Genomic DNA, 25,295 nt, shown 5'->3' on the forward strand with positions numbered 1-25,295 from the left:
GGTAACCATGATGCTTTACAAAAATAAATGCAACTCTATGATACAAACACAGATATTGAAACTAAGAGGCATGAGTGATGGATGCTGTGGCGGCTGCTCATGTACACATTAAATGTGGTGGTTTAGTACTGGGAGTCCTTGATTTACAGCAGTCTCGACTTATGGCATTTCATAGTTACATACATTCCCCTTTGCTGATTTTTTTTTTTTTTTTTTTCAGTGCTACACTTGCACAGTATGCCCTCTAATACACTTACCTCTTACTTTTTACACCACACCACACACATACTAAACCAAACACATTCTTTTCAAAACTGAATATAGAAAACAAACAAAATATATATTTTGTATTACATTTTGATGAAAAATATAAATAATATAAAGACCTAGTTGGTGAGCACTGCAAAGGAATGCACTGTCATGCAGAGATAGACCGAGGAAGATAGCATGTTAGTCTTGGTTGTGCGCCATTTTAGATTAGTATCTATTAGCTCTCATTTGTGCTGCCTTCTTTGCCCTTCATTACTGGTCCCAAGCATTAGGCAGACTCTTCTGATGGCAGTGCATTGAGGAAAAGGAAAGCAATCACTATGGAAAATCTATTAGACATGTTGAAAGAGGTGCAGAAGAGAGAAAGGCTGACAAACACTGGCCACCTGCCAGGACTGAGCAGGCTGACTGTAATTAAAATTATCAAGGAAAAAGATTGCATCCTTGAACATGTGAAAGGCTCTGCTCCTTGGAAGTTGACTATGATAAAAAAAGCACCATAATGTTCTAATTATTCAGAAAGAACAGTTACTAGTGGTTTGCCTGGAAAACCAGCACCAATGGTGTATCCCAGTGAGCCTTATGTTAATTCAGAAGGCTAAAAGACTGTTTGAAGCTTGAAAAGTAAAAAGGAGTGAGAGTGAAGAGTTTTTGGCCAGTAAGGGTTGGTTCACGTGGTTTAAGGCTTGTACTAATTTGCATAACCTTAAGGTGCAAGGAGAACCTCCTGATGATTATGTAAAAGCAGCAAATGAGTTTCCTAAAGTATTGGCAAATAAAAAGAAAGCCAACCATTGGAGTAGAGACAAGGATTTTTTTTTTTTTTAATACTGTAGATGTTTATTTGGTTTGGTTCCCCTTTGCTGATTTATTTATTTTTTTTTTGTATTTTCAGTGCTACACTTGCACAGTATGACACAGCATAGGAACAGAACTCCAATGCAACTCGAGGACCCACTGTACTAAAATTTATTCTTCCATTACAAGCACAGCTCATTAAGCTGAAGCAATTTTTAGTTAGGTAGATGTTGGAAGTTGCTGCCCTACTTATGGCACCATAATTGTGTGGTCAACCTATATTCAAGAAATACCATAAATTACTAATTTTCTGGACAGAAATCATTGCTTGACTTATACTTGAGATTGATCTATACAGGAAAATCTAGAATGAATTCAAGTGAAAACTTGTGGAACACTGAAAAACTAAATTGCCACACAGCACATCATGTTCCAAATTTCTTATGAGAAATAAGTAAAACAGTCTGGGAGTGGAAACTTAGGAAGAGAAATTTCTTCATAAACTTGACAGATGTTAAATCCTGATCGTTAAAACTGTTCTTAAAGCTAAAAGGTGGAAAAATACTAATAAAGTTACTTGGGCTCTAATTTGTTGTTTAATTGATGAGATTTTGATAAATGTGTAAGGTGGTAAGGCATCGGGACACCTTTTGTCTTAAAACACCCTGTAAAACATGACAAGCAAAGAATAGTGGCATGAAGTCCCAATACTGCAGCAGCATGAGACAGTGACACCATCACTGTTGTCATACCACACTAGTAGCATCACTTGTTGCAGTCAAAAAATCTTTAATTTTTGTTATTTGTAGTATCTAGAGCTGATGTCTTTGTGAAGTCTATCATTGGTGAATTTCATGACAGCTAACTCACAAAAAAAGCAATATTACCGTTCATTGGAGGTATCATTGAAGGTTCTACACAAACTTTTTCTTGCATCAGCAGCAGTGGAGCCGTCAAGACGCAAGTAATCTCGATCCCTCTTCCAGTTTTTGTAGGGCAAGGGCAATGAATCTTCAGCTTTTGGTTGTTCTATATCCCCACAGTCAATAGCCTGTAGGAAGCACTCTATCATGTCCAGTGTTAAGAGTGACTGACTGAAAACCAATCTGAAAAATAGCACAAGAAATTAACCTATGCATTTCTAATATACAATGCATCTTTATACAGCAAACTCAAAATAACACAATAATTCATCCTTTATCTTTCAGTTTTCCACTTAACTTGAATTATGCCTGCTTACTTGCAAATACTGGTAACATAATAGCCCATTCAAAACAACTGTAATGTCTTCACAATGTCTCTTTCCAAGTGTTAAGTTGTTGGTTGCTTGAAATGAATGCAAAGAGAAAGTTGTCTATGGATGTATTGATACTGAGTGCAATGTACAGAGATGAAATGTGGAAAGTGAAGAGAAAAGGCTTTGGATAGAATGGATGGATGGTGTGAAAAGTTTTAAATGTAATGTTCATGGAGCATGAAGAGTGACTGTGCTTAATGGTTGTGAAAGCATTAGTATGAAGAATTTTAGATGTAATGTTCATGGAGCAAGAAGAGTGAATGTGCTTGATGGTTGTGAAAGCATAACATGGCTTCAGGGATCTTTAGGGGAGATTTACTTGCATCTGGATTGATCAAATGCAAGAAAGAAGATAAGTCTTTCATAGTATAACAAAGTTAAAGCAATTCTACCATTAGGGTTTAATGAAGAGAGTGATCAGAGTATATCTGAGAACCTGACCAATGCGTAATGCTTTGTTAAAATAATGATCTGTTCTCTTTCCCTTAGCCTAGGTCCCTAGAAACTAGAAGTGATTTTCATTTTCAATTTTCTTGATCTCAAGTACTGTGTGTGTGTGTGTGTGTGTGTGTGTGTGTGTGTGTGTGTGTGTGTGTGTGTGTGTGTGTGTGTGTGAGCTAAAAATCTATACCCTTTACTTTTCTATCCTTTACATAGTAATATTTTAATACAGCAACAAATCATACTATTTTTATTTGATAAAATTTAATAATGCTTAGATAAGAGAAACATGATGGATTAAATTATTCTATAATATCCTCTCGAGTTTCATACCTGCTATCTTCCCAAAGCATTGTACTAAACTTGTAGATCATGAAACTCAGGGCATTGAAAACAATGAAAAATGCTGATTTATTCTGGCTGCAGGGCCTAAAACTATTTGAATGTGTATGTTTTGTCCTCACATCCATCATGGCACTGTGGTGCAGCACTACCACATCTAGAACTGTGTGAGTTTGTGTTTTGTCCTCACATCTGGCATAATACAGTAGTGCACCACCATCACCACCATATCTAGAACTGTGTGTGTGTGTGTGTGTGTGTGTTCTGTCCTCACATACAGCATGAAGCAGCAGTGTTGTAAGGTGTGGCACCATCTCATATAGAGCTGTGTGTGTTTTGTCCTCACATTCATCATGACACAGCAGTGCCACACCACCGTTTTGTGTTTTGTTCTCACATCCAGCATGACTCAGCAGTGTGGAGGTGCAGTGCTGCATCATCTAGAACTGTGTGAATGCATGTTTTATCCTCACATCTAGTGTGATGCATTGGTGCAGAAGTGTGGCACTGCCACAGAATGATGCAATAGTGTGTGGCAGATGCAATGGTGCAGCTTGAGTGTATTTTCACAATGCAGTGGCACCATCACTGTGTAGTATGAGACCAGCCTTTCTCTCCCTGTCTCTCACATACAAGCCAACATAACTATTTACATTGTTGCAAACAAGTGGTTTATCCACATACTCATAAATAATCTGTCATTTAAGTGTGAGGTGTACATGGAAATACGTATACAATACATAGCATGTACTTATTGATTTTTATTATCTGTGATGACAATGGTGGGAAGACGTGACCCAAATGTGACGAAAGCATGAAACTTGGAGATAATGCACAAAAGTTGCGGTAGTAAGTATTTTGGACTCAGTGTGAAACTTCGGTACCATAAAATTCGGGAGAATACTGCATAATGCACATAAAATTATCAGCTGCATTAAGAGCTAAGTTTCCAAACATAAAGGAAGACAGTAAGCACTCACACTTTATCCCCAATAGAGCAGCACTCTCTAAGGATGTCCAGCAAGAGGATGATCTTTCCACCATGCTCCAGTTTGTCCAGATATTCTTCCTCCTCAAAGTCCTCTCCAACATGATCTTCAAGAATTTTTTTCCACCAATCAATCCTCACTTTGCCACTTTCAGTTAATCCAGCAACAGGCTCTGAAAGAAATAAAAACAAAATTAATAACAAAATGTCTCTTCTATTTTTTACCTTGATAGGGGAGTTTTTTGCTCACACCTTTGCAGAAAATTCAGCAAGGCTTGCTCCTCCTTTCCCTCCAACACAATTATATCAAGCTAGGTTATCATCAAGATTTTCATAATGCCCTCTCTAGTCTTCATCCTTGGAAGTGTTAAGGTCCCTTGATACTTCATTTCCATCTACAGTGCTCGTCATTAAGACTGTTGCATTTGCTGGCTGGTTGGAGGTGCATTATATCAAATTATTACATATATGGAACTCAATCAGTGCATGACACGATCTTTAAGCAGGACACTGTCAAGTGCTTGCTCACAGCTGACACAATGGAAGCAATTTCCATATGTACCTCCACTTGTGCCCCACTTCAGCCAGTTCCTGGCCCACTACAGCAACTTGTCAAGGAAAGACATTATAGCCACTGCATCCCTCTACAAAGCTGGATACACCACTCAGACCATCTCTGACCACACAGGTGTCAGTGTCCACCAAATTCAACAATACACCAAGCATATACATGATGATGGAGACAACAAAACAAGAGAGGAAAAAAATAAAAGAACCTGGCAAGCCCCACAAGATATCCAACAGAACTGTGACTGGTGCACCATGAACTGGAGCCTAACCCTTGAGTATTGGCCTAGAAAATAAGGAAGATAGCCCAAGACTACAAAGTAAAATGTCTGTTAGGATGCTATCTTCCAGTATCCACAACAACCTTCACTATTACAGTATGCAGCACAACCCAAACCTGTCTATGTCACCCATCCAAAGAATAGACTTTCTGTGATAAAATGAAGGCTTGGACCCTGGAGCATTAATATAATGTGCTGTTGAGCAATGAGATGAGGTTCACTGTGACAGCCAACAGTTAAGAGTGCATGTACTGCCACCCAGGCAGCAACCTACTTGACTGCAGTACACATAAAACAGTGAAAGGACACAGAAGAAAATATTTTTTTCTACACCCATAGGTATATAAAAAAAAGTACATAAAAGAAATGGAGGACTAAACAAAGAAATGTATGCTGAGACAGAATGCAAGAACAGCAAAATGAAGATATTAAATAGCAATGTGGGTGTGCTAGTCACTAAATTACTGAAGGTCAAAGATACAATAAAGGAAAAGAAAAACATGCAGATATTCTACCTCACTAAGACTAAACTCAAAACACAACATTAAGGATGAGACCTTATGCATATAAAATTATCATATATGTAAGAATGATGGAAAAACAAGCCAGGAGGTAGAGTGATTATACTCACAAGTAAAGAACTTATAGTGCAGAAAATATAAACATCTGATGAGATGAATAGCAATTGAAATTAAAACCAGGGATGGTAATATAATAGTAGCAATCTTAAATATGCCTCTTCACACAAGAACATAGAATTCAAATGAATATAAAAACTTTACTGAAAAATACCAATGGGTATGAAGCCAGTACTGCAAAGTATGAAAGAGAGATTCTGAAGGATAATGGTAAATGGTGACTTCAATAGCAATATAAATTGGCAGGACATGGGAGTCAAGAGTACTGAGAACTACGTAATGTTATAAGACTGAAATCAAGAATGGCAACACATTACATCCAGTTGGAAAGAGAGGCTTAGATGAGCCATCCATTTTATAGCACTGTTCAAAAGATGAAAAGAAAATACTGAAAACATAATCCATAGTCTTCCACTAAGAAAAAGTTATTATTTTGCTAAAATGTGATTCTGTTGTAGCATATCATGTTAGAAATTAAAAGGACTATAAGAAAAATTTAATTACAAGGGAAATCATGATGAACTTCAGAAAATGTTCAAAGTAATAAATTGGGAACAAGAATTAGAAGACAGACACACAGTATAAAAAATTGTGTGAAACCTATATGAGAAGACTAACTAAATATAACCCCTGCTATAAAGAAAACATGAGGATAAAGCACTAGTTTAATAACTAATGTGCCAAAGCCAAGGTAATCCGAGACTTGCTATGGAACAGATACAGAAAACACAGCAGTGACTAGGTTTATGAAAGATATAAACAGACCAGGTATGAATACTTTACGATCAGAAAGGAAATTGATAAAGTTATTGAAAAACAATGACCACCTAAAACTCTTCTAAAACTACATAAAAAGTAAAAGCAAGGTTGAAGATAAGATACATAAAAAGTAAAAGAAAAGTCAAGGATAAGATACAAAGTTTAGCCAATGAAGGCATGAGCTATGTAAAAGAAGTCTATGAAGTTTTAAACAAAAGCTTTTAATCTGTATTTACAAGAGAATTGCCATTCAAATAGATGACAGGACATAAACTACACTATAAAGACAGGAAAATATCCACTAGATGTAAGGGAAGTCATAAAAGAATTGTAAAATCTAAATAAAGGGAGGGTTGATGGACCAGACTGAGTGCTGAAAGAATGCAAGCAGAAATTAAGTAAGTCTCTATATAGAATATTCAGTGCCTCTAAATTAAGGCAAAGTACCAAGAGTGTGGAAAAAAGGCAAATATAGCCCCTTTTGTAAAAGAAGGGAGATAAGCAGTGCCCACTGAATTACAGACCCATCTCACTCACCAGCATTATAAGCAAAATAAGAGAAACTGATCAGGAAGAAAAAAATAAAATAAAAAAAATAGACCACTACAAAAAAAAAACATGAAATGGTGACAGAGAAACAGTTCAGATTTAGGAAAGAAAGATCACGTGTAATAAATCTGCTAAGCTATTGTGAGAGAGTAGCAGAAACTATACAAGAGATGGATGGGTAAACAGTATTCATTTGGATTTCAAGAAAGCATTCAACATAGTACCGCACAGTAGACTCCAATGGAAATTATAACACACAGAAGGTATTCAAGGGCAATTACTGGAATGGATGAAAAATTTTCTGGATGGAAGAAAAATAAGGGCAATACTAAGAAGAAAATACCTAACCTGGAGGAAAGAAATAAGCAGAACCACACAAAGATCAATATTACTCCTAACCATGTTTATGATACATGTCAATGATACAGATGCCAGTATTGGAACAGAGATTTCCATGAACATGTTTGCTGATGATGCAAAGTTAAGAAGGAAAATAAATCATGAAGGTTCATGCAAGGATTTACAGAAAGTTCTCAGGTAAGAAATGGCAAATGTATTTAAATGTTGATAAATGTCATGTGATGGTTTTTGGCTGAAGTTCAGAGACCTGACTAGAATTATGAATTAGTTAACAACACAATTCAAGTATATGAAAAGGAAAAAGATTTGGGTGTAATAATAAACAAAAGGTTATCACCAGATCTTATAAATGACAAAGTAAGGAACATGCACCACTTGTTAACAAATATGAGGAGAGCATTTACAAACACTGATGAAGAAATTATTTAGAAAATAATCACATTTATAAGAACAATACTTGCATAACAGCAGTTAATTGGAATCCACATCTAAAAAAATAATTTTGAAAAGACAGAAAATGCAAAAAAGTTCAGCTACAAAATGAGTACCAGACATGAAAGATCTTAGCTATGAAGAAAGGCTCGACAAAGTGGAGCTCCCAACACTAGAGACAAAAATGTGTTAGCATGATCTGATGTAAAAATATGTAAAAGGAAAAGAAAAGATTGATATTGATTTTGTGATACAACAACAATGAAAACTAAGAGGATACAGTAAGAAATTGTACAAAAAAAAAATACCACAGGAAATATGAGGAAATATGATTTTTCCTAACAGAGCCATCAGCCAATAGAATTAACTGAATGATGATGTGTGTGCAGGCTCCATTCATAGTTTTAAAGATAATCATGATGAATTAACTTCAAAAGACAAGACATTACAAGTCTGACTCAATCCTGTAAAAATACAAATGGGTAAGAACTTCACTCACTGACGGTGTGGGGCTTCTTCCTTAACTATGGTGTGGGAAGCTTAGTAGTGTTACCCAAGAACACTACCATGAGCTCATGTGCGACCATCTACAGGGCCTTTTGAGCAGTGTCACACCACTACCTTCATGTAAGACGGTGCACCATGTATCACTGCCAGATCAATGAAGCATGACTCAAGGACTTCTGTGTGCCATTCTTTGATGACTGGTCTCCAATTTCTCCTGATTAGAACCCCACAGAAAATTTGAGGGTGATCATAAAATCTGAGTTAAGCTGCCATGACTGCTCGATGGTACCCAAACTCCAGAATGCAATGAACCAACTTTTGGAAGAATTTCACCCAAAAGCACCTCATGGTGCTTGCTGACAGCCTTCTTACATGGTTGCAAGAGTGTAGGGAATAAATAGGAAGGTCAACAAAATACTACTTGTAAGATAAATAAATTTCCTTAAATGTTACCTCACATGGGTGAGTCAGAGGTGCAATAGTATTAATGACAAGCACTGTATATCTATCTTTACATAGGGCTGAAATCTTTTTAACGAAGGTAGCACACACAGATACTGCACATTAACTCACCTGACAGGCTGAAATATACATCTCACCAACTAACTTTGCATGTGGGTCAGGGAGGAAGCATACGTCTCCACAATAAGGCCCAACAACAGAACCATAATAGATCCATTCTCTTTCCTGTATATGATAAGATCATATGCAGGCAAACCTCATGAACCACATCATAATATTCCCATCCCCATTCCTGTATCTGACATAAGCAGATACATTCAAATCTGTAGAGCCCCTTGTGAGTGAGTCACATTAATACTTCCACAATGCTCTCCATTTCATTTCATTTCATTTCATTTCACCTAAATGGTAATCAAGAAGCTATTATTTTGTCCACAGACTACAAAAACAGATTTTTATAATTTTCTTAGCAATTCTAGTGGATGAGCATACAATACTGAATGTGAACTACAACCACAAGAGATATGGTATTCATATTACCTGGCTTTTCCTCTTCTTCAATAACTTCCTCTTCTTCTGATTCTTCATTCTTCCTTTTTGACTTTTTTTTCTTACTGGGTCTCTCATCATCTGAAGACTCTGATGTTGTGGAGTCATCACAGATGAAGTCATCTAGCTCTTCATCATCATCATCATACTGTAGAAGATTCATATGTAATTTCATTGTAGGTTCTTGACACAGGAAGATTTACTGCCAACAACTTGTTATGTAATCATTCTGAGTCATCAAACTTATCATCTACTGAAATATGAATGAGAGGAAATGAGAAACTTAGCAGAGTATTGGAGAAAAAAAAAAAAAAAAAAAAAAAAAAAAAAAAAAAAACTCCCAAGACTTACCTCTACTCTTCTCATAGCCAGCTCTAGCACCTTTGGGTGAGTCCATACCCTTGATAAAGCCCCAAAGTCCACAAAGAGTCCTGACCCTTGCCTCTTTGGGCCTCCTCGGGCCAGGTTCTCCAGATAGTAATGGTACAGCTTACATTGAATTTCAGATAACTGTACTGATATCACATATTCAAATTTTGGGGGCAAGTATGGCTTCAGAACAGTGTAATCCATTCTCTGAAAGATATTTCTAAAATTATTTTTTGTGTAAACACACTATCTAAACGATACTTCTAAAATTATTTTTTAGCGTATACATACTATCTAGCCATTAACATTTTCTTACAAAATTTACATTAATGATTCTTAATGTTATTAAAACAAAAATTCAACACATTCACCAGAGATTTTCAAAAATTGTTTTCATTTGCAATACTATTTCATCTTCTAGCACATACAATTTGCCTACTCATTAACCTTTACATTATCAGCCATGTTCTACCTACAAAATTAATGTTCTTTAACCTTTTATTCTACATTAAAAGCTTACCAGTAAAAATACATAGAATTATCAAAACCTCCAATGGTATTAACCCCTTTGTTACCACAAACCCCTCTAATGCAAACAGATTTTTTTTATTTATTTATTTTTTTATGAAGTAGGAGCACTGGCCAAGGGCAATAAGTGTAGTAATAAAAAAAAAAAGGCCCACTGAGGTCCCAGTCCCCAAACAGAATCAAAATTGCACTCAAAAATTACAAGATAAGTGTCTTGAAACCTCCCTTTTGAAAGAGTTCAAGTCATAGGAAGGTGGAAATACAGAAGCAGATATCAGAGAAAGAGATGAATGATTGAGAATACTGGTTAACTCTTGTATTAGAGAGGTGGGCAGAATAAGGGTGAGATAAAGAAGTAAGTCTTGTGCAGCAAGGCCACAGGAAGATGGGAGGCATGCAGTTAGCAAGATTAGAAGAGAGGTTGACAAGAAAATAGCAGCAGAAGATAGCAAGAGATGGAACATTGTGGCAATGAGGAGGCTGAAGGCAGTCAGTTGGAGGAGAAGAGTTGATAAGACAAAAAGCTTTTGATTCCATCCAGTCTAAAAGAGTGGTAAAAGTGGAACCCTCCCCACCCAACCCTTCCACGTGAAGCATGCTCCATACATGGACAGATAAGGCCCCTGTACAGAGTTAGCAACTGGAAGGGTGAGAAAAACTGGTGGAGATGATTCAGAATGCCTAACTTCATAGAAGCTGTTTTAGCTAGAGATGAGATGTGAAGTTTCCAGTTCAGATTACAAGTAAAGGACAGAATGAGGATGTTCAGTGTAGAAGAGGGGGACACTTGTGTGTCACTGAAGAAGAGGGGATAGTTGTCTGGAAAATTGTGTGAAGTTGATAGATGGAGGAACTGAGATTTTGAGGCACTGAACCTAAGTTTGCTCTGCCCCAATCAGAAATTTTAGAGAGATCAGCATTTAGGCATTCTGTGGCTTCCCTGCATGAACTATTTACTTCCTGTAGGCTTGGACATCTACAAAAAAAAGACAATGAAAAGTGCAGGGTGGTATCATCAGCATAGGAATGGACAGGACAAAAAGTATGGTTTAGATCACTTATGAATAACAGGAAGAGAGCAGGTGACAGGACAGAACCCTGAGGAACACCACTGTTAATAGAATTAGAAGATTAATGACTGTCTACCAAAGCAGCAATAAAACAGCCAGAAAGGAAACTTGAGATGATATTACAGAAAGAAGGATAGAAGCTGTAGGAAATCAAAGCTTTGTGCCAGACACCATCAAAAGCTTTTGGTACGTCTACGGCAACAGCAAAAGTTTCACCAAAATCCATAGTATTGCAGCTGCCATGGCCTATGCACCTCACTTACTGACAGACTGTCTCCTGAAAATAACTATTTATTTTGCTGTTCTCTACCTCATTTTTTTATGGTCATATGAATCATACTCATCTGGAGAGTGTTCTAATAACTCCTCACTATGTCTCCTAATTATAATCATCTTCACTAATATAGGCTATATTAGACTAATATATATAATATATTATAATATATTATATAATATAATATAATATATATAATATATATATAGACTAATATATAATAAGTTCAAATGACTGTTTGTGAGTTGCACTCCCCGAGTTACAAATGAGTTAGGCTTCAGATGGCTGTTCATAAAATACTTTGGGTATACAGTACCCTCATGCTAGCTTTCTTCCAAAGCGTAGCAGTAAACAAGGATCATGGAACTTGGTGTGCTGATCACACTGAAACATGGTTATTTTGTCCTCACATTCAGCATGACACAGTGGTGTGGCAGTGTAAACAAAATGGGTCATCTTGATGTTGTTCTTGCTGTTAAAAGTGGATTTATCCTGGGCCAGTTTCTGCCACACAATTACCTCACACCACACACCACAAGAAACCAATTCACACTCAGTCACACTACATGAAGCCACACCACAACCAGCATCACATCTTACCTTGCCACATCATAACCTACATCTCACCTTCCACACCATGCCTCACACAACACTCAACTACACCACACCAGACCAAACACAGCACCCAGCCACACCATGGACACAAAGCCATATCATACCAGCCGCACAAGAGCTCATATCACACTTAAGTCACTCAACAATCCATATCATTCCCAGCTACACCACATAACATTTGCATCACAAGTACCACACAGCAACTCATATCACAGTCATACCTCACACCTCAGCATTGTCTGAGTGTGCATTTTATTCCCACATTCAGCATGACGCAGCTGCAAAGCAATGAAATCTTGATTTTGATCTTTGATATACAAGTGGCTTAGGATTGTTCCTGAGCCAGGCCAATTGTTTGTATTTGCAGGTTTGTAACTTGAATGTTTAAAAATTGGGGAACATCTATACTATCTAGGGGAAAAGAGACCATTAACCTCAACAAAGGGAGCAAAATAAACCAATGACTAAGAGTTGCCCACAGACAACTGGAGACTAGAATCATAGAAAGGAGATGACATCATCCTCCTGTCTAACAAGAGAACAGATATTAATAATTTTCAGCATCCTTTTATCTAACAAAAGAATAGAGATTAATAATTTCTATGTGAAAAATAAACTCCATGATTGATCGGCTATTATACCTAACATTATGACAGTAGGATATCAGTATATAATGGTTAATGCGTTTGTTTATATTTCTTGAGCATGTTGCCACCACATGGGGTCTGAAAAAAGCCAAGGTCAGCACTCTCAAGTTGGTGAAATACATCCATATCTCATCATGCTACTTGCATAACACACTCATTTAACTCAGTACCACAAGGTCACTTACATGCATAGTACACAAACAATACTGTGGTTGCAAAAGGGTTAATATTGACACTGCCAAACTAAGCCAGCATCCTTAAATTTCAATGTCCTTTACCTGATCTCTACCCCAATAATATTGTTAATGGATGTTTATTTTTTCACTCAATCTCTTACCTGTACACATCCCTCCAGCAAATTATGCAGAATGTGAGCCCTCCTCTTCATTCTTCTCACATCCCTTGGCATGGCTTCCACACACTGACCTTGCTCAATTGGATTTGCAAACCGATTCATAAATTCCTTCTTGGTTCCCAGCAAATTTGGTTTGATGAACTGTATCATACAGTGATCTGAAAAAAGGATTTGTGTTATAATAGGAGCATTCATATTAATGCTATAGATGCTACATACCAATGAAAATCTTAATTCCTGATGTGTTGTGGATTTTGCTGAAACCTCATATTCGAATGTTTTCTCCCAAACATATTACGTATGTATTTTTATAATTAATTTCAGGTATATAGCATGCCTTACAATATGCTAACAAAACAGCTATAAGGTTGATTTAAGGGATCTGTAATGTGAGTTATGAAACTAATATTTATTGGGTTTACATACACATGAATATTTCTGTATTTTTATTTATTTATTTATTTTTATGTAGGAGCACCAGCCAAGGGAGAGAAAAAAAAAAAAAATAAAAATAAAAAAAATAAATAAAAAAATAAAAAAGGCCCACTGAGATGCCAGTCCCTGAATAGGGTCCAAAGTGGTAGTCAGAAATTGAAGGATAACTGTCTTGAAACCTCCCTCTTGAAGGAGTTCAAGTCATAAGAAGCAGGAGGGAAATGAGTTTACCAGAGAAAGGGATGAATGATTGAGAATATTGGTTAACTCTTGCATTAGAAAGGTGGACAGAATAGGGATTGAGAGAAAGAAGAAAGTCTAGTGCAGCAAGGCTGCAGGAGGAGGCAAGGCATGCTGTTAGCAAGATCAGAAGAGCAGTTACCAACAAAATAGCAGTAGAAAAGTGCAAGTGATGTAACACTGCAGGAATGAGAAAGAGGCTGAAGACAGTCAGTTAGAGGAGAGGAGATGATGAGATGAAAAAGCTTTTGATTCCACCCAGTCTAGAAGAGTTGTATGAGTGGAACCCCCCTCCAGGACATGTGAAGCATACTCCATACATGAACGGATAAGGCCCCTATACAGAGTTAGCAGCTGGAAGGGTGAGAAAAACTGGCAGAAACGTCTCAGAAAGCCTAACTTTATAGAAGCTGTTTTAGCTAGAGATGAGATTGAAGTTTCCAGTTTAGATTATAAGTAAAGGACAGACCAAGGATATTAAGTGTAAGAGAGGGGGACAGTTGAGTGTTATTAAAAAAGTGGGGATAATTGTCTGGAAGGTTGTGTCAAGTTGATAGATAGAGAAATTGAGTTTTTGAGGCATTGAACAATACTAAGTTTGCTCTGCCCCAATAAAGTGCCTGAGATTCAGGTGATAAAAGGATCAAGTACCCTTTATGAGCTACCTCTCTATCATGTATAGCACGAGAACAGGCTGTGTTAAATCAAGGTTGGGAAGGTCCAGGTCGAGAAAAAGAGTGAGGAATGTATACCTCCATGCCAGACACTATCACCAGTTATGTGCTCAGTACACAGAGACGGGTCTCTGACACAGCAGTAGTCATTCCAAGGAAAATCAGCAGAATACCTCCTCAGCTCCCTCCAATTAGCAAAAGCAAAACACCAGAGGTACCTCCACTTTGGGGGATCCTGAGGAATTGGAGCGACAGGACAAGATACAGATATGAAATTGTGATTGGAGGAGCCCAACAAAGAAGACAGGGTGACAGCATAAGCAGAAGGATTAGAGATCAGGAAAAGGTCAAGAATGTTGGGAGTATCTCCAAGACAGTCAGGAATACAAGTAGGGTGTTGCACCAATTGCTCTAGCTTGTGGAGGATAGCAAAGTTGAAGGTTAGTTCACCAGGATGGTCAGTGAAGGGAGAGGAAAGCCAAAGTTGGTGGTGAACATTGAAGTCACCAAGAATGGAGATCTCTGCAAAAGGGAAGAGAGTCAGAATGTGCTCCACTTTGGAAGTTAAGTAGTCAAAGAATTTCTTATAGTGAGAGAAGTTAGGTGAGAGGTATACAGCACAGATGAATTTAGCTTGAGAGTGACTCTGTAGTCGTAGCCAGATGGTGAAAAATTTGAAAGATTCAAGAGCATGGGCACGAGTGCAGGTTAAGTCGTTGCACAAATGGACGCAACATCCAGCTTTGGATTGAAAATGAGGATAGAGAAAGTAGGAGGGAACAGGAAGGGGGCTACTGTCAGTTGCCTCAGACACCTGTGTTTCAGTGGTTTAAAGAAGATAAGGTTTAGTAGAGAAAAGGTGGTGTTTACAGATCTTATATAATGAATCATGAAAGTTTTGCATCTAACATAACACTGACCTACCAACATTCTACTTACACTCCTTAAGATTGTTCTGCAGAGGTGTACCAGTGAGAATAATGCGACGTTTGGTCCTTATTTTGTTGATGGCAACAGATAGAGCTGTCTTTTCATTCTTTAACATATGGCCTTCATCACACACCACAATATCAGGTCCTGCAAGGTAGAATTAACAGTGATTCACAATGATCATGAGGCACAGATAAAAGCAGCTTCTATAAAGCCAATCAATACTACACCAGTAAATCCTCATCTCCACTTGCAAAATAAGGAAAAATGGGCAAGGATATGTCAATCCCTAGCCCAGCATCACCCTTAAGTTCAATATAGAAGATAGAAATACAGAAACATATACAGTAAAGCGGAGGCCATCAACCCTCACTTCTGAAAGAGACCAGCCACCATCACAAGCTTATGTGAGTAAAAGGATGAGAGAATGAAAGAATCAGAACATGAGAAAATGCAAAAAGAGCAATAAACTCTTCTGCTATGGTCATTCCCTTGGGAACAGTTGTTAAGGATAACATCTACAGTACTGGTCAGAGCAGAAGCTGTGAGAGTGATAACGCCTTCATCTGTGATCAAATTTAAATTACCCGCTATAACTGTAAAACCTATGATGGGATTTGGTGAAAGTCAATATCTGGCAACTCTGCAGCTCTAGTAGCCAAAGTAGAGGATATATTTCCTTAGTTTGTGCTTGCCCGTGGGTTGTGTGGTCTTGTGCTTGAATTTCTTCTTGCCCCACATGGCCTGTTTTTGTGGTTGTGTAAGCATACTATCCTGCCATTACCACCTATTATGGGACCTAGAAAACTTCTTACTATAGTAAGATAAAATGTCAAATAAAAAATAGCTGCAAAAACTGGTTTTGCTTTCAGAATTGTTCAACATTGGACCAAAACTTATCAGGAGGGGATGCTTCCCCACCACCTCACAAGCCAGCAGGGTGTAAGTGGAGTGTGGGCCAGAGGACTCTGAATGTTATTTGCAGATAGCTTGAGGTCCACCCTCACATAACCGCAGGGAGCTTAAGGACAGGAAACCTGCTTTGCTGGTTAGGATAAGTGAGAGGTGAGATATATGAAACGCAACTTGGGATACCGTAGTTGCCTTGCAGTGCCAAAACCTTGGGTTACATGTGTTCATTGTTTGAAAAGGCATGTTTTTGTGTTTCAACACAAGAAATGGGACTTAACAAATGTACTTTGGTCACATGAAACATGTTTTCAGGTTACAGACAACCAGAGAAACCATGTGTATTGCAGACCTGGTAGTAACACTACACAAAACACATTGTAAAACACCCAGACTCTTTGATGGTGGGGGTAGTTTTCCTTATTATGGTCTTGAGAAATTAGTGTTTTTGCAAAAGAATGCTTGGATGAACCAGAATAACTACAGTGAACTAATTGTAGATGAGTTAGATGACTGTATGGAAAAGTGCAATGCTGATACCTTAATGGAAGACGGTGCACCATGACATACTGTCAAGTTAATTGCTAACTGGTTTGATTTCTGCAATGTCAGCCTTCTGGAGCCTTGACCCACAAATTCACCAGACCTTAACCCCACAGAAAATTTGTGGATGAACATCAAACTTAAGCTCAAGGACAGAGATGCCTCCTCCCTCCCACTCCTCCAAGCTGCTATTCAGGACATTTGGGACAATATTGATCCTCAGTATCTCCAACACCTGGCTGATTCACTAAAGATCAAGAAGGAGGGTACCCTGCCAATTACTAGTTTAGCTAAGTACCATCATTGAAACATATTTTCTATGCCATTAATCTCCCTCTTAGTCTCACAAGTCTTGCCTCTTCTGCTCTGAACAGCAATGTAATGCAAATATAGACGAAAAGATAATACAGATAGGTAGGCAAATATGTTATATGAAATAACTGATAAAAGAAAATAAATTAAACGTAAACAAGAGCCCTAGAAGGGATTCACATTTGATTATATGTATAAAAGGAATAAATTACTGTATCTGAAATAGATACAAAGGATTAAACAAATCTGTGAAGTACAAGATCACAAAAAATAAACTCAAATGTTAAATCTCACAATACTCCTAACACCAGAAGGGTGATCACCACCACCACAGACAGACCTGCGTTCTACACCCGCTGCCCATGCTCATTCACAAATCCCCCAATATGTAAGTGTACAATAAATTAAGTGTGCAGTAGACAGTATATAATGACATTTGTAACGAGTAGCTGAAACTGATGATACAGACGTGATGGTACAACAAAACAACATGTTTAAGGTGTTAAGCATTTTATATGACTACAGGTTTGACCAGACTCAGAATAAACTGTACTATGTGCAGCATTGGAGTTCATTACACCTGTTACACCGAGCGGTGCCATCAAGTAGCCCGTATCATTTTAGAAAATTTGTAAACCAGTTCCATAATTTATTCATAAAGAAAATACCATTACAAACCTGGATCAAGCAGTGTCTTCTGGAAGATTTCTTTCATCTTGCCTTTATAGCGTTTGTTTTTGCTATTGGAGAGATTGCGGAACATGCTGTAGCCCAAGACGCAGATACCTCCTTCCCTCCACCAGTCATCCAGTCGGTATGCACGGCCCCAGAGGTCCTTGGCACTGTGTGAGACTGTAAGTGTTCTGCACATCTACAACAAAAAGTTTGTTTCTTATGTCATGTATCACTTTCTAACTAGCCAAGAAATTATGACTTACGAGGCCAACTCGATCACATCAAATGGGAGCATTCTCCCTTTTAACCAAACGCTGAATTCTGCCACCCAATTGAAGATAGTGTTCACAGGACAGCACACCAAAATTCTCTGTACCTCTTTAGATACAATCTTGTTGGTAAGCAGAGTGTGACAGAATGTGATCACCTGCATAGGATGATAAAGAGAAAATTAAATATCAATGGAATATCAACATAATACTGACTTCAATTATACTTAAATTTGCTTTGAACAGAGGCCATCTTGCAAATGCACTACAGGACTAAATTAAGCTGCCATAAACATTAATTAAAACAGTTCTATATTACATGATACACCAACAACAATTTTCTAATCACAAATCATATTTACAATAAAAATGTTTATAAAATTTTCCATATGGTAAAATTTGATAACGTACATCATTAAACAATAGAACTACATTATTAACTACTTGAATATGGTGACATCAACATTGGCATCATGTTTATATTTTGTTTGACTTATAGTTGCATGATCCTGGATTCCATTTCAGCATTACTAGGAGATACTGTATAGTGTTTTGGAAGCTTTGCAACTCCATCCTACATTGCTGTTTCCATGAAGTATATTTATTCATCAGACCACACTCCACCCCAAATCCAGAATAAAGATTCTCATTGGCTCAGCTTACATTCTCCTGTCTCTCCTTTCCTGGTCTCTTCCTTGCTCTGTTTGTTCCTCTCTCTCTATCCCTCTTCCCATCTCCCTATAGCAAGACTTGCACACAAGTGATCCTCCTCTATCCCCTCTCTTTCTCTCACTCCTCTGTCTCTCTCCCTCCTACCTCATCCTCACTGCCTCTCTCTGTCCTTCCTAGTTGTATCTTGATTTGATGGTGTTTTTTTTTTTTTTTTTCAAATTTGTAATATGTGTGTGTGTGTGTGTGTGTGTGTGTGTGTGTGTGTGTGTGTGTGTGTGTGTGTGTGTGTGTGTGTGTGTGTGTGTGTCACTGAGATCAGTGACGACCCAGACACATTACAAGAAGAGAGAGAGAGAGAGAGAGAGAGAGAGAGAGAGAGAGAGAGAGAGAGAGAGAGAGAGAGAGAGAGAGAGAGAGAGAGAGAGAGAGAGAGAGAGAGAGAGAGAGATTAAAAAGGATTTTGTGTTCCTAAAGCATTATGCCAGTCTAACAGACAGAAATATTTGAGGCTCAGTATTATTAGAAAGTGCCCTGTTGTGCTAGGAAGTACATTCAGTGTTATGAGTGTTACAAGTCTCTTTTAAGTAAAAATATATTCTGGTATTACACAGAGCTGAGTATGGCAATCAGAACAGTCTAAAAGCTGGCATGATCCCATTTATACAAATGTGTGTGTGGTTGTTGCCTGGCTTGAAGGGATTAAGACATTAAAGTTACTAATCTTTAATTATGATCATTAATGAAATAAAAAGAACTCTGTTCTTTAGATTCTTTTGTGTCTATAGCAAAGAATGAGAATAATAAAAAAGTAGAATCACCTGAAGAGTTTTGCCCAGACCCATGCTGTGAGCCAGGATGCAGCCACCACCTGGTTTGGTCTTCAGCTGCTCTATGCTTTCCACTGTTGCATCCCACATGAACTTTATTCCTTTAAACTAGACATGAAAAGAATATAAATTTAAATTAAGGGAATATATCAGGCTTCAAAACAGATTTAAACAAAAGAAAGAAAACTCCTAAATAAATAAGCATTAAAATTCATGACTGAATTAATATGTCAATAGATTTTCAAACACCACAGCACACATTTCAAACTACATTTCTACTTCAGTAGAAGTTGCATGGTGCTTTAACAAAGAAAAGAGAAAGGAAACAATCACAAATGCATAAAGTTCAGAATGTCACAGTGAATTTCTATTTCACAATAAGTACATTTTCTTCTCTTCATCTGCCAACAAATAGCACCTTTATGTGAGAGTTCCAAGCCTAATGATGTGATTGGCATGAAAAGGGACTTGTCAGTGATATTCTAATAAGGTTAAGTGTAAAAAATATATAAGATCTTCAAGAGATAAATCAAATCACCTACCTGATGAGGTTTCAGTGACTTGACTAATTTTTCATGAACTGATACAAGCTCTGCTTTTGTTTTAGGATCAAAATCCAGTACCAGCTTATCAAATCCTTCCTGGTCTTTTTCAACATCCACCATAAATATTTCATTGTACTGAAAAGAAAGTTTAGAAACTAAAATTCCAATTATTATTATCATTATTATTTAAAAAATAATTCATACTAATGCCTTTATGAATTCATGTATAATTCTAGGAAAGTGTCCTTCATGAGCATGCTTGATATATTATATTCTATAAAATGTGATAAAACCCACATGCTTTTGTCGCTCAGCAATACGTTTGCGGCGGTCTTCCTCTTCCTGTGTAGCATTCTTAGTGGTCTCCATCAGATCTTCATCTCTGATAACTTTTCTTATTTTCTTGTGCTTGTTTGGTGAATCCTATTGAAGAAACTTTCATGAATACAGAATTTCTTTAATGCTGAAGGAAAATCGCAAAATAGCATTGGTGATGAACCATGACAAATGCAATACAAAGTAATCAATGTAAAAGAAAGAGAAAGTTGGATCCTGCAGACAAAGAGGACAAAACAGCTTCTATGAAGTTAGGTGTTCTGAGACGTCTCCGCCAGTTTTTCTCACCCCCCCAGCTGCTAACTCTGTACAAGGGCCTTATCCGTCCATGTATGGAGTATGCTTCACATGTCTGGGGAGATTCCACTCATATTGCTCTTCTAGACAGGGTGGAATCAAAAGCTTTTCGTCTCATCAACTCCTCTCCTCTAACTGACTGTCTTCAGCCTCTCTCTCACCGCCGCAGCTAGATGTTGCACATCTAGCTGTCTTCTACTGCTATTTTCATGCTAACTGCTCTTCTGATCTTGCTAACTGCATGCCTCCCCTCCTTCCATGACCTCGCTGCACAAGACTTTCTTCTTTCTCTCACCCCTATTCTGTCCACCTCTCTAATGCAAGAGTTAACCAGTATTCTCAATCATTCATCCCTTTCTCTGGTAAACTCTGGAACTCCCTGCCTGCTTCTGTATTTCCACCTTCCTATGACTTGAATTCCTTCAAGAGGGAGGTTTCAAGACACTTATCCACCAATTTTTGACCACTGCTGACCCTTTTATGGGACTGGCATTTCAGTTGGCATTTTTTTTTATTAGATTTTTGTTGCCCTTGGCCAGTCTCCTTCCTACATAAAAAAAAAAAAAGTTTCCTGCTGTACTGCTTATTTAACAAATGGCAATGCAAGGTAGCCATCAGCATGAAAATAAATGTGCATAAGGGTTTCAGTCTAAAAACTGTTTATGAATAAAAGAAAAAGAAAGCCTTTTAGAGCTCATGAGACAAACAATGTCTACTACTACAGCAATGGAAGAGTTATATAGAACAGTGAGATAAAGATGAAGATACATGGATAATGAATACATGAAGGAAGCTGCACCAACTGCTCAAGGCCATGGAGTATAGCAAAGTTATAAGCTTGTTCATTAGTTGGACAGTGAAAGATATCTGATAGAACAATACCTACCTTTACTTCCTCATCATCATCATCATCCTCCTCATCAGAAGATGACGACATTTTTCTAATGCGTTTCCTTTTGCCTTTAGGTTTCTCCTCCTCTTCTTCACTAAAATTTGAAAAAATAGTGATGTGCATATAAACTACTACCTATATATCAGAGCATTTGTAGTTAATAGATCATACGTACACTATCCCAACAAACTGTGGTTTATCATTCACCTTTCCTCTTCTGTTGTGACCTTTTTCTTTACCTTCTTCTTGCCACTGTCACTGTCATCTGAGGATGATATCTGGAAAGCTCTTCTTTTTCTGGGTCTGCAATCAAGAATATTGGGTAACACATAAACCATGATATAATAATTTGAAAATCAACAAATTAAAAAACATTCACTTCTCGAGAAAAGTCATATTGATAATATACAAATCATGATGTACATACATGTGCCAGGCTGTCTTCCCCCAAAAAACAAGATAGTCAAGACAAGGTGCACAATTTTCACATTCACACTTCTCCCTAAACACACGGATATCAGTCGTATGCTTGGACAGTTTCATCAAGAACAAGGCTCCAAGGCTCCTTCATACCAAGTACTTTCCCCTACCACACTCAACTGCCCCACACCTGTGTGAGACCATCAATGTGTGGTGCCTCCCTCAGATTACACAGTCACATCATTTCCTCATGCACTCACAACTGCTCTCCATTCAATTTTGTCACACAATTATTCTACTATGCTCCAATGTCAGTCTTCTTCCCTTTAAAGCCTCCTTCATACTATCTATCTATCCCTTACATTGCCTACCTCTCAACTTCACATCTCTCACACCTGATCTTATAAGATTATCTTCTTCACTAATCTCTCAGCTTCCATTCTCTTGACATGTCCATACTATCTCAGCACATATTGTTCTGGCAGTCCTGCAAGTCTCTCACACCACCTGTTCTTCTCACTTTCTTATTTCTGACTCTGTCCATCCAAGTTATTCCACACATACTCCTTATGCATCTCATTACCATTAAATTCAATCTCTTCTTGTCTGCTACTCCCATACTTCATGTCTCAGTGCAGCAGGCACTACTATCCCTTCATAGAATGTTCTCTTTACATTCATTCCAAGAACCCAACTCACAAACAGTTAATTCATTCCTCCTAACACTTTTCCTGCTTCCTTCACCCTAGCTCACCTATCTTTAAAGCTGATCCCTTTGCTCAAATCTTTGATGAAACTTTAAGTTGGCTGATTGATTCAGGGCTTGTTACTTCCTCTTGTTCATCCTTCAAATAATTCATCCATTCCATTGTCTGCAGGACAGGTCAAAAATGGGCCACCCCAGCCGATTTTTCCCAAATAAAACAAAATTCTAAACAAGAGTTTTAGGAAATTATTCTTACTGCCAATCAAAATTTGATAAGAAACAACCATGTAAAAAAAAAATCTGCAAAAAACAATTGCTCTAATCTATATTTTACACTTTTCTTTCAATCACTCATGAAGCAATATGACAACAGACAAAAATCAGTGATCAATGAGTTAACTGCCAACACCTACCTCCTTGCCAGCTGCATGATAAATATCCCCATGTATATTGTATTTGTGTTTTATTTATATATATATATATATATATATATATATATATATATATATATATATATATATATATATATATATATATATATATATATATATATATATATATATATATATATATATATATATATATTTTTTTTTTTTTTTTTATCTGATTTTTTTTTTATTTATTTATTTTTATCTTTATTCATTCATTTATTTTTTTTTTTTACATGTGTGTGTGTATGTGTTTTGGTATATATTTTTAGTGCAGTTATTATTCTCTTTCCTGCAGTATTTCACATGAAAATATAAGAATATATGACTTGTAAGTGAGGGATAACAAGGTGCCTGTTGCACAATCATGCAGTGTGATCAGTGTTTGTATGTTTGTGTGTTCTACTTCTTGCATCATCTCACCATAAAACTATAAAGACATAATGTGTGTACTATGTAAGTCCAGTAGCTAGGTTCAATCTTGTGTTGACACAATACATGAAATTAAAAACTCTACCAAAAATCATGCTAATTTCAACTGTTATGCAAGGCGGTTACATGAGCATTTCAGAGACAGGAGGCATAATATTTTCAAAAGGTGATGTAAAGTTTTCTCTCTCTCTCTCTCTCTCTCTCTCTCTCTCTCTCTCTCTCTCTCTCTCTCTCTCTCTGAGACACTACCGTCTGTTACTATGATTTGAAAGGTTAAGTGAGTGGCTATATTGGAAGCACTTTTCTGGTGGGAGTTGCCATGACAACAGATTTCCACCCTCCACTCTATAACCTACCCAGCCACCCCCACCGACATCAGGTGCTTTACTGGATATCAAGTTCAAGGTTATGATTGTAAAGTTCATCACCAAAGCTCTGTATACCTGCTGCCCATGAAAGAAGAGGAGAGAGAGAGAGAGAGAGAGAGAGAGAGAGAGAGAGAGAGAGAGAGAGAGAGAGAGAGAGAGAGAGAGAGAGAGAGAGAGAGAGAGAGAGAGAGAGAGAGAGAGAGAAAGATCATTGTAACAGACAATAGTAGGATTACAATGACTCAGAGAGAGAGAGAGAGAGAGAGAGAGAGAGAGAGAGAGAGAGAGAGAGAGAGAGAGAGAGAGAGAGAGAGAGAGAGAGAGAGAGAGAGAGAGAGAGAGAGAGAGAGAGAGAGAGAGAGAGAGAGAGGGGATGGAGGCAGGCAGCAGCCAATCAGGAGTTAACTGCTCATGACATCAATGCATTAGATGGGGGAGGGCCAAAGGGGCTAGATAGCTACCCTCTACAAAATAAAAACCCAGCAACTTTTCGTAAATGTGCACTGCAGCATGCAGATGAGAGCTTATCAGCTTACATGACTGGGTGCACTTACTGGGTGTATAATTGCTTAGTGCTTACAATGGAATCTATAGACACAGCCCCTGACTTTACAGACGATCCTGATGAAGATTTAGCAGATGTGAGAGGTGACAAAGCTGGTCTTGCATTGGATTTTGAAAGTGACAAGGAAGTGGACGATGAGAGAGATTATGAAAAGTAGCTCCCCAAGTGAAATACCAAGACATTAGTAAGAAGCAGGTTAGTTAATTCACTGACCAGTTGTTTAGATGAAAGTAAATATGATAATTATATATTACCAGGTGAGCTACAGGAATATAAAATCAAGGTAAAGAAACCACCGAGACCACACACTGGACCAATAGTATGGAAGCTAATGAACTGTGAACATATCCAGCGTTGCAGAATGTTTGAGGAGATGAAAGATCAGTAAATTCAGTAGAAATGGCATGGGACTTGTTTATAACATCTGATATGATTTCCAATATTGTGCTCCATATTAATCAGAAAACTGAAGGTATATTTGAAGACATTTCTCAGAGGTGTTCAAATAATGATAAACTCCCATCACACATCAGGGTAACAGATTGCATTGAATAGATTTTTTGGTTTGTTGTATGCTTGTAGTTTATTAAGCCAAAACAAATATACTTAAAAACACTTTTCAGGGAAGAGTTTGGTCACCCTGTATTTGGTGCAGTAATGTCTGTGAATAGATTTGTATTTTTACATGCTAACCTAACTTTTGACAATGTTGATACTAGACA

The 25,295-nt window shown here is 37.5% G+C and overlaps 1 protein-coding gene across 3 annotated transcripts in view; it reads right to left on the reverse strand.

Moving 5' to 3' along the window:
• The window catches only part of LOC135097361 (transcriptional regulator ATRX-like), a 69,478-nt gene that overhangs the window by 13,439 nt on the left and 30,744 nt on the right, over nucleotides 1-25,295 (reverse strand). For all 3 annotated transcript variants that reach the window (XM_063999270.1, XM_063999339.1, XM_063999217.1), the window contains exons 14-26: nucleotides 21,862-21,957; nucleotides 21,649-21,748; nucleotides 20,427-20,552; nucleotides 20,127-20,264; nucleotides 19,576-19,692; nucleotides 18,080-18,243; nucleotides 17,820-17,983; nucleotides 15,387-15,524; nucleotides 13,081-13,256; nucleotides 9,592-9,816; nucleotides 9,232-9,388; nucleotides 4,129-4,309; nucleotides 1,956-2,174 (exon numbers count right to left, since the gene is read on the reverse strand). In XM_063999270.1, coding sequence (XP_063855340.1) covers nucleotides 1,956-2,174; nucleotides 4,129-4,309; nucleotides 9,232-9,388; nucleotides 9,592-9,816; nucleotides 13,081-13,256; nucleotides 15,387-15,524; nucleotides 17,820-17,983; nucleotides 18,080-18,243; nucleotides 19,576-19,692; nucleotides 20,127-20,264; nucleotides 20,427-20,552; nucleotides 21,649-21,748; nucleotides 21,862-21,957 — 2,001 coding nt within the window. The remainder of the gene's footprint in view (nucleotides 1-1,955; nucleotides 2,175-4,128; nucleotides 4,310-9,231; nucleotides 9,389-9,591; nucleotides 9,817-13,080; nucleotides 13,257-15,386; nucleotides 15,525-17,819; nucleotides 17,984-18,079; nucleotides 18,244-19,575; nucleotides 19,693-20,126; nucleotides 20,265-20,426; nucleotides 20,553-21,648; nucleotides 21,749-21,861; nucleotides 21,958-25,295) is intronic.

The sequence above is a fragment of the Scylla paramamosain genome, chromosome 1 (assembly GCF_035594125.1).
Source record: "Scylla paramamosain isolate STU-SP2022 chromosome 1, ASM3559412v1, whole genome shotgun sequence".
Taxonomy (NCBI): domain Eukaryota; kingdom Metazoa; phylum Arthropoda; class Malacostraca; order Decapoda; family Portunidae; genus Scylla; species Scylla paramamosain.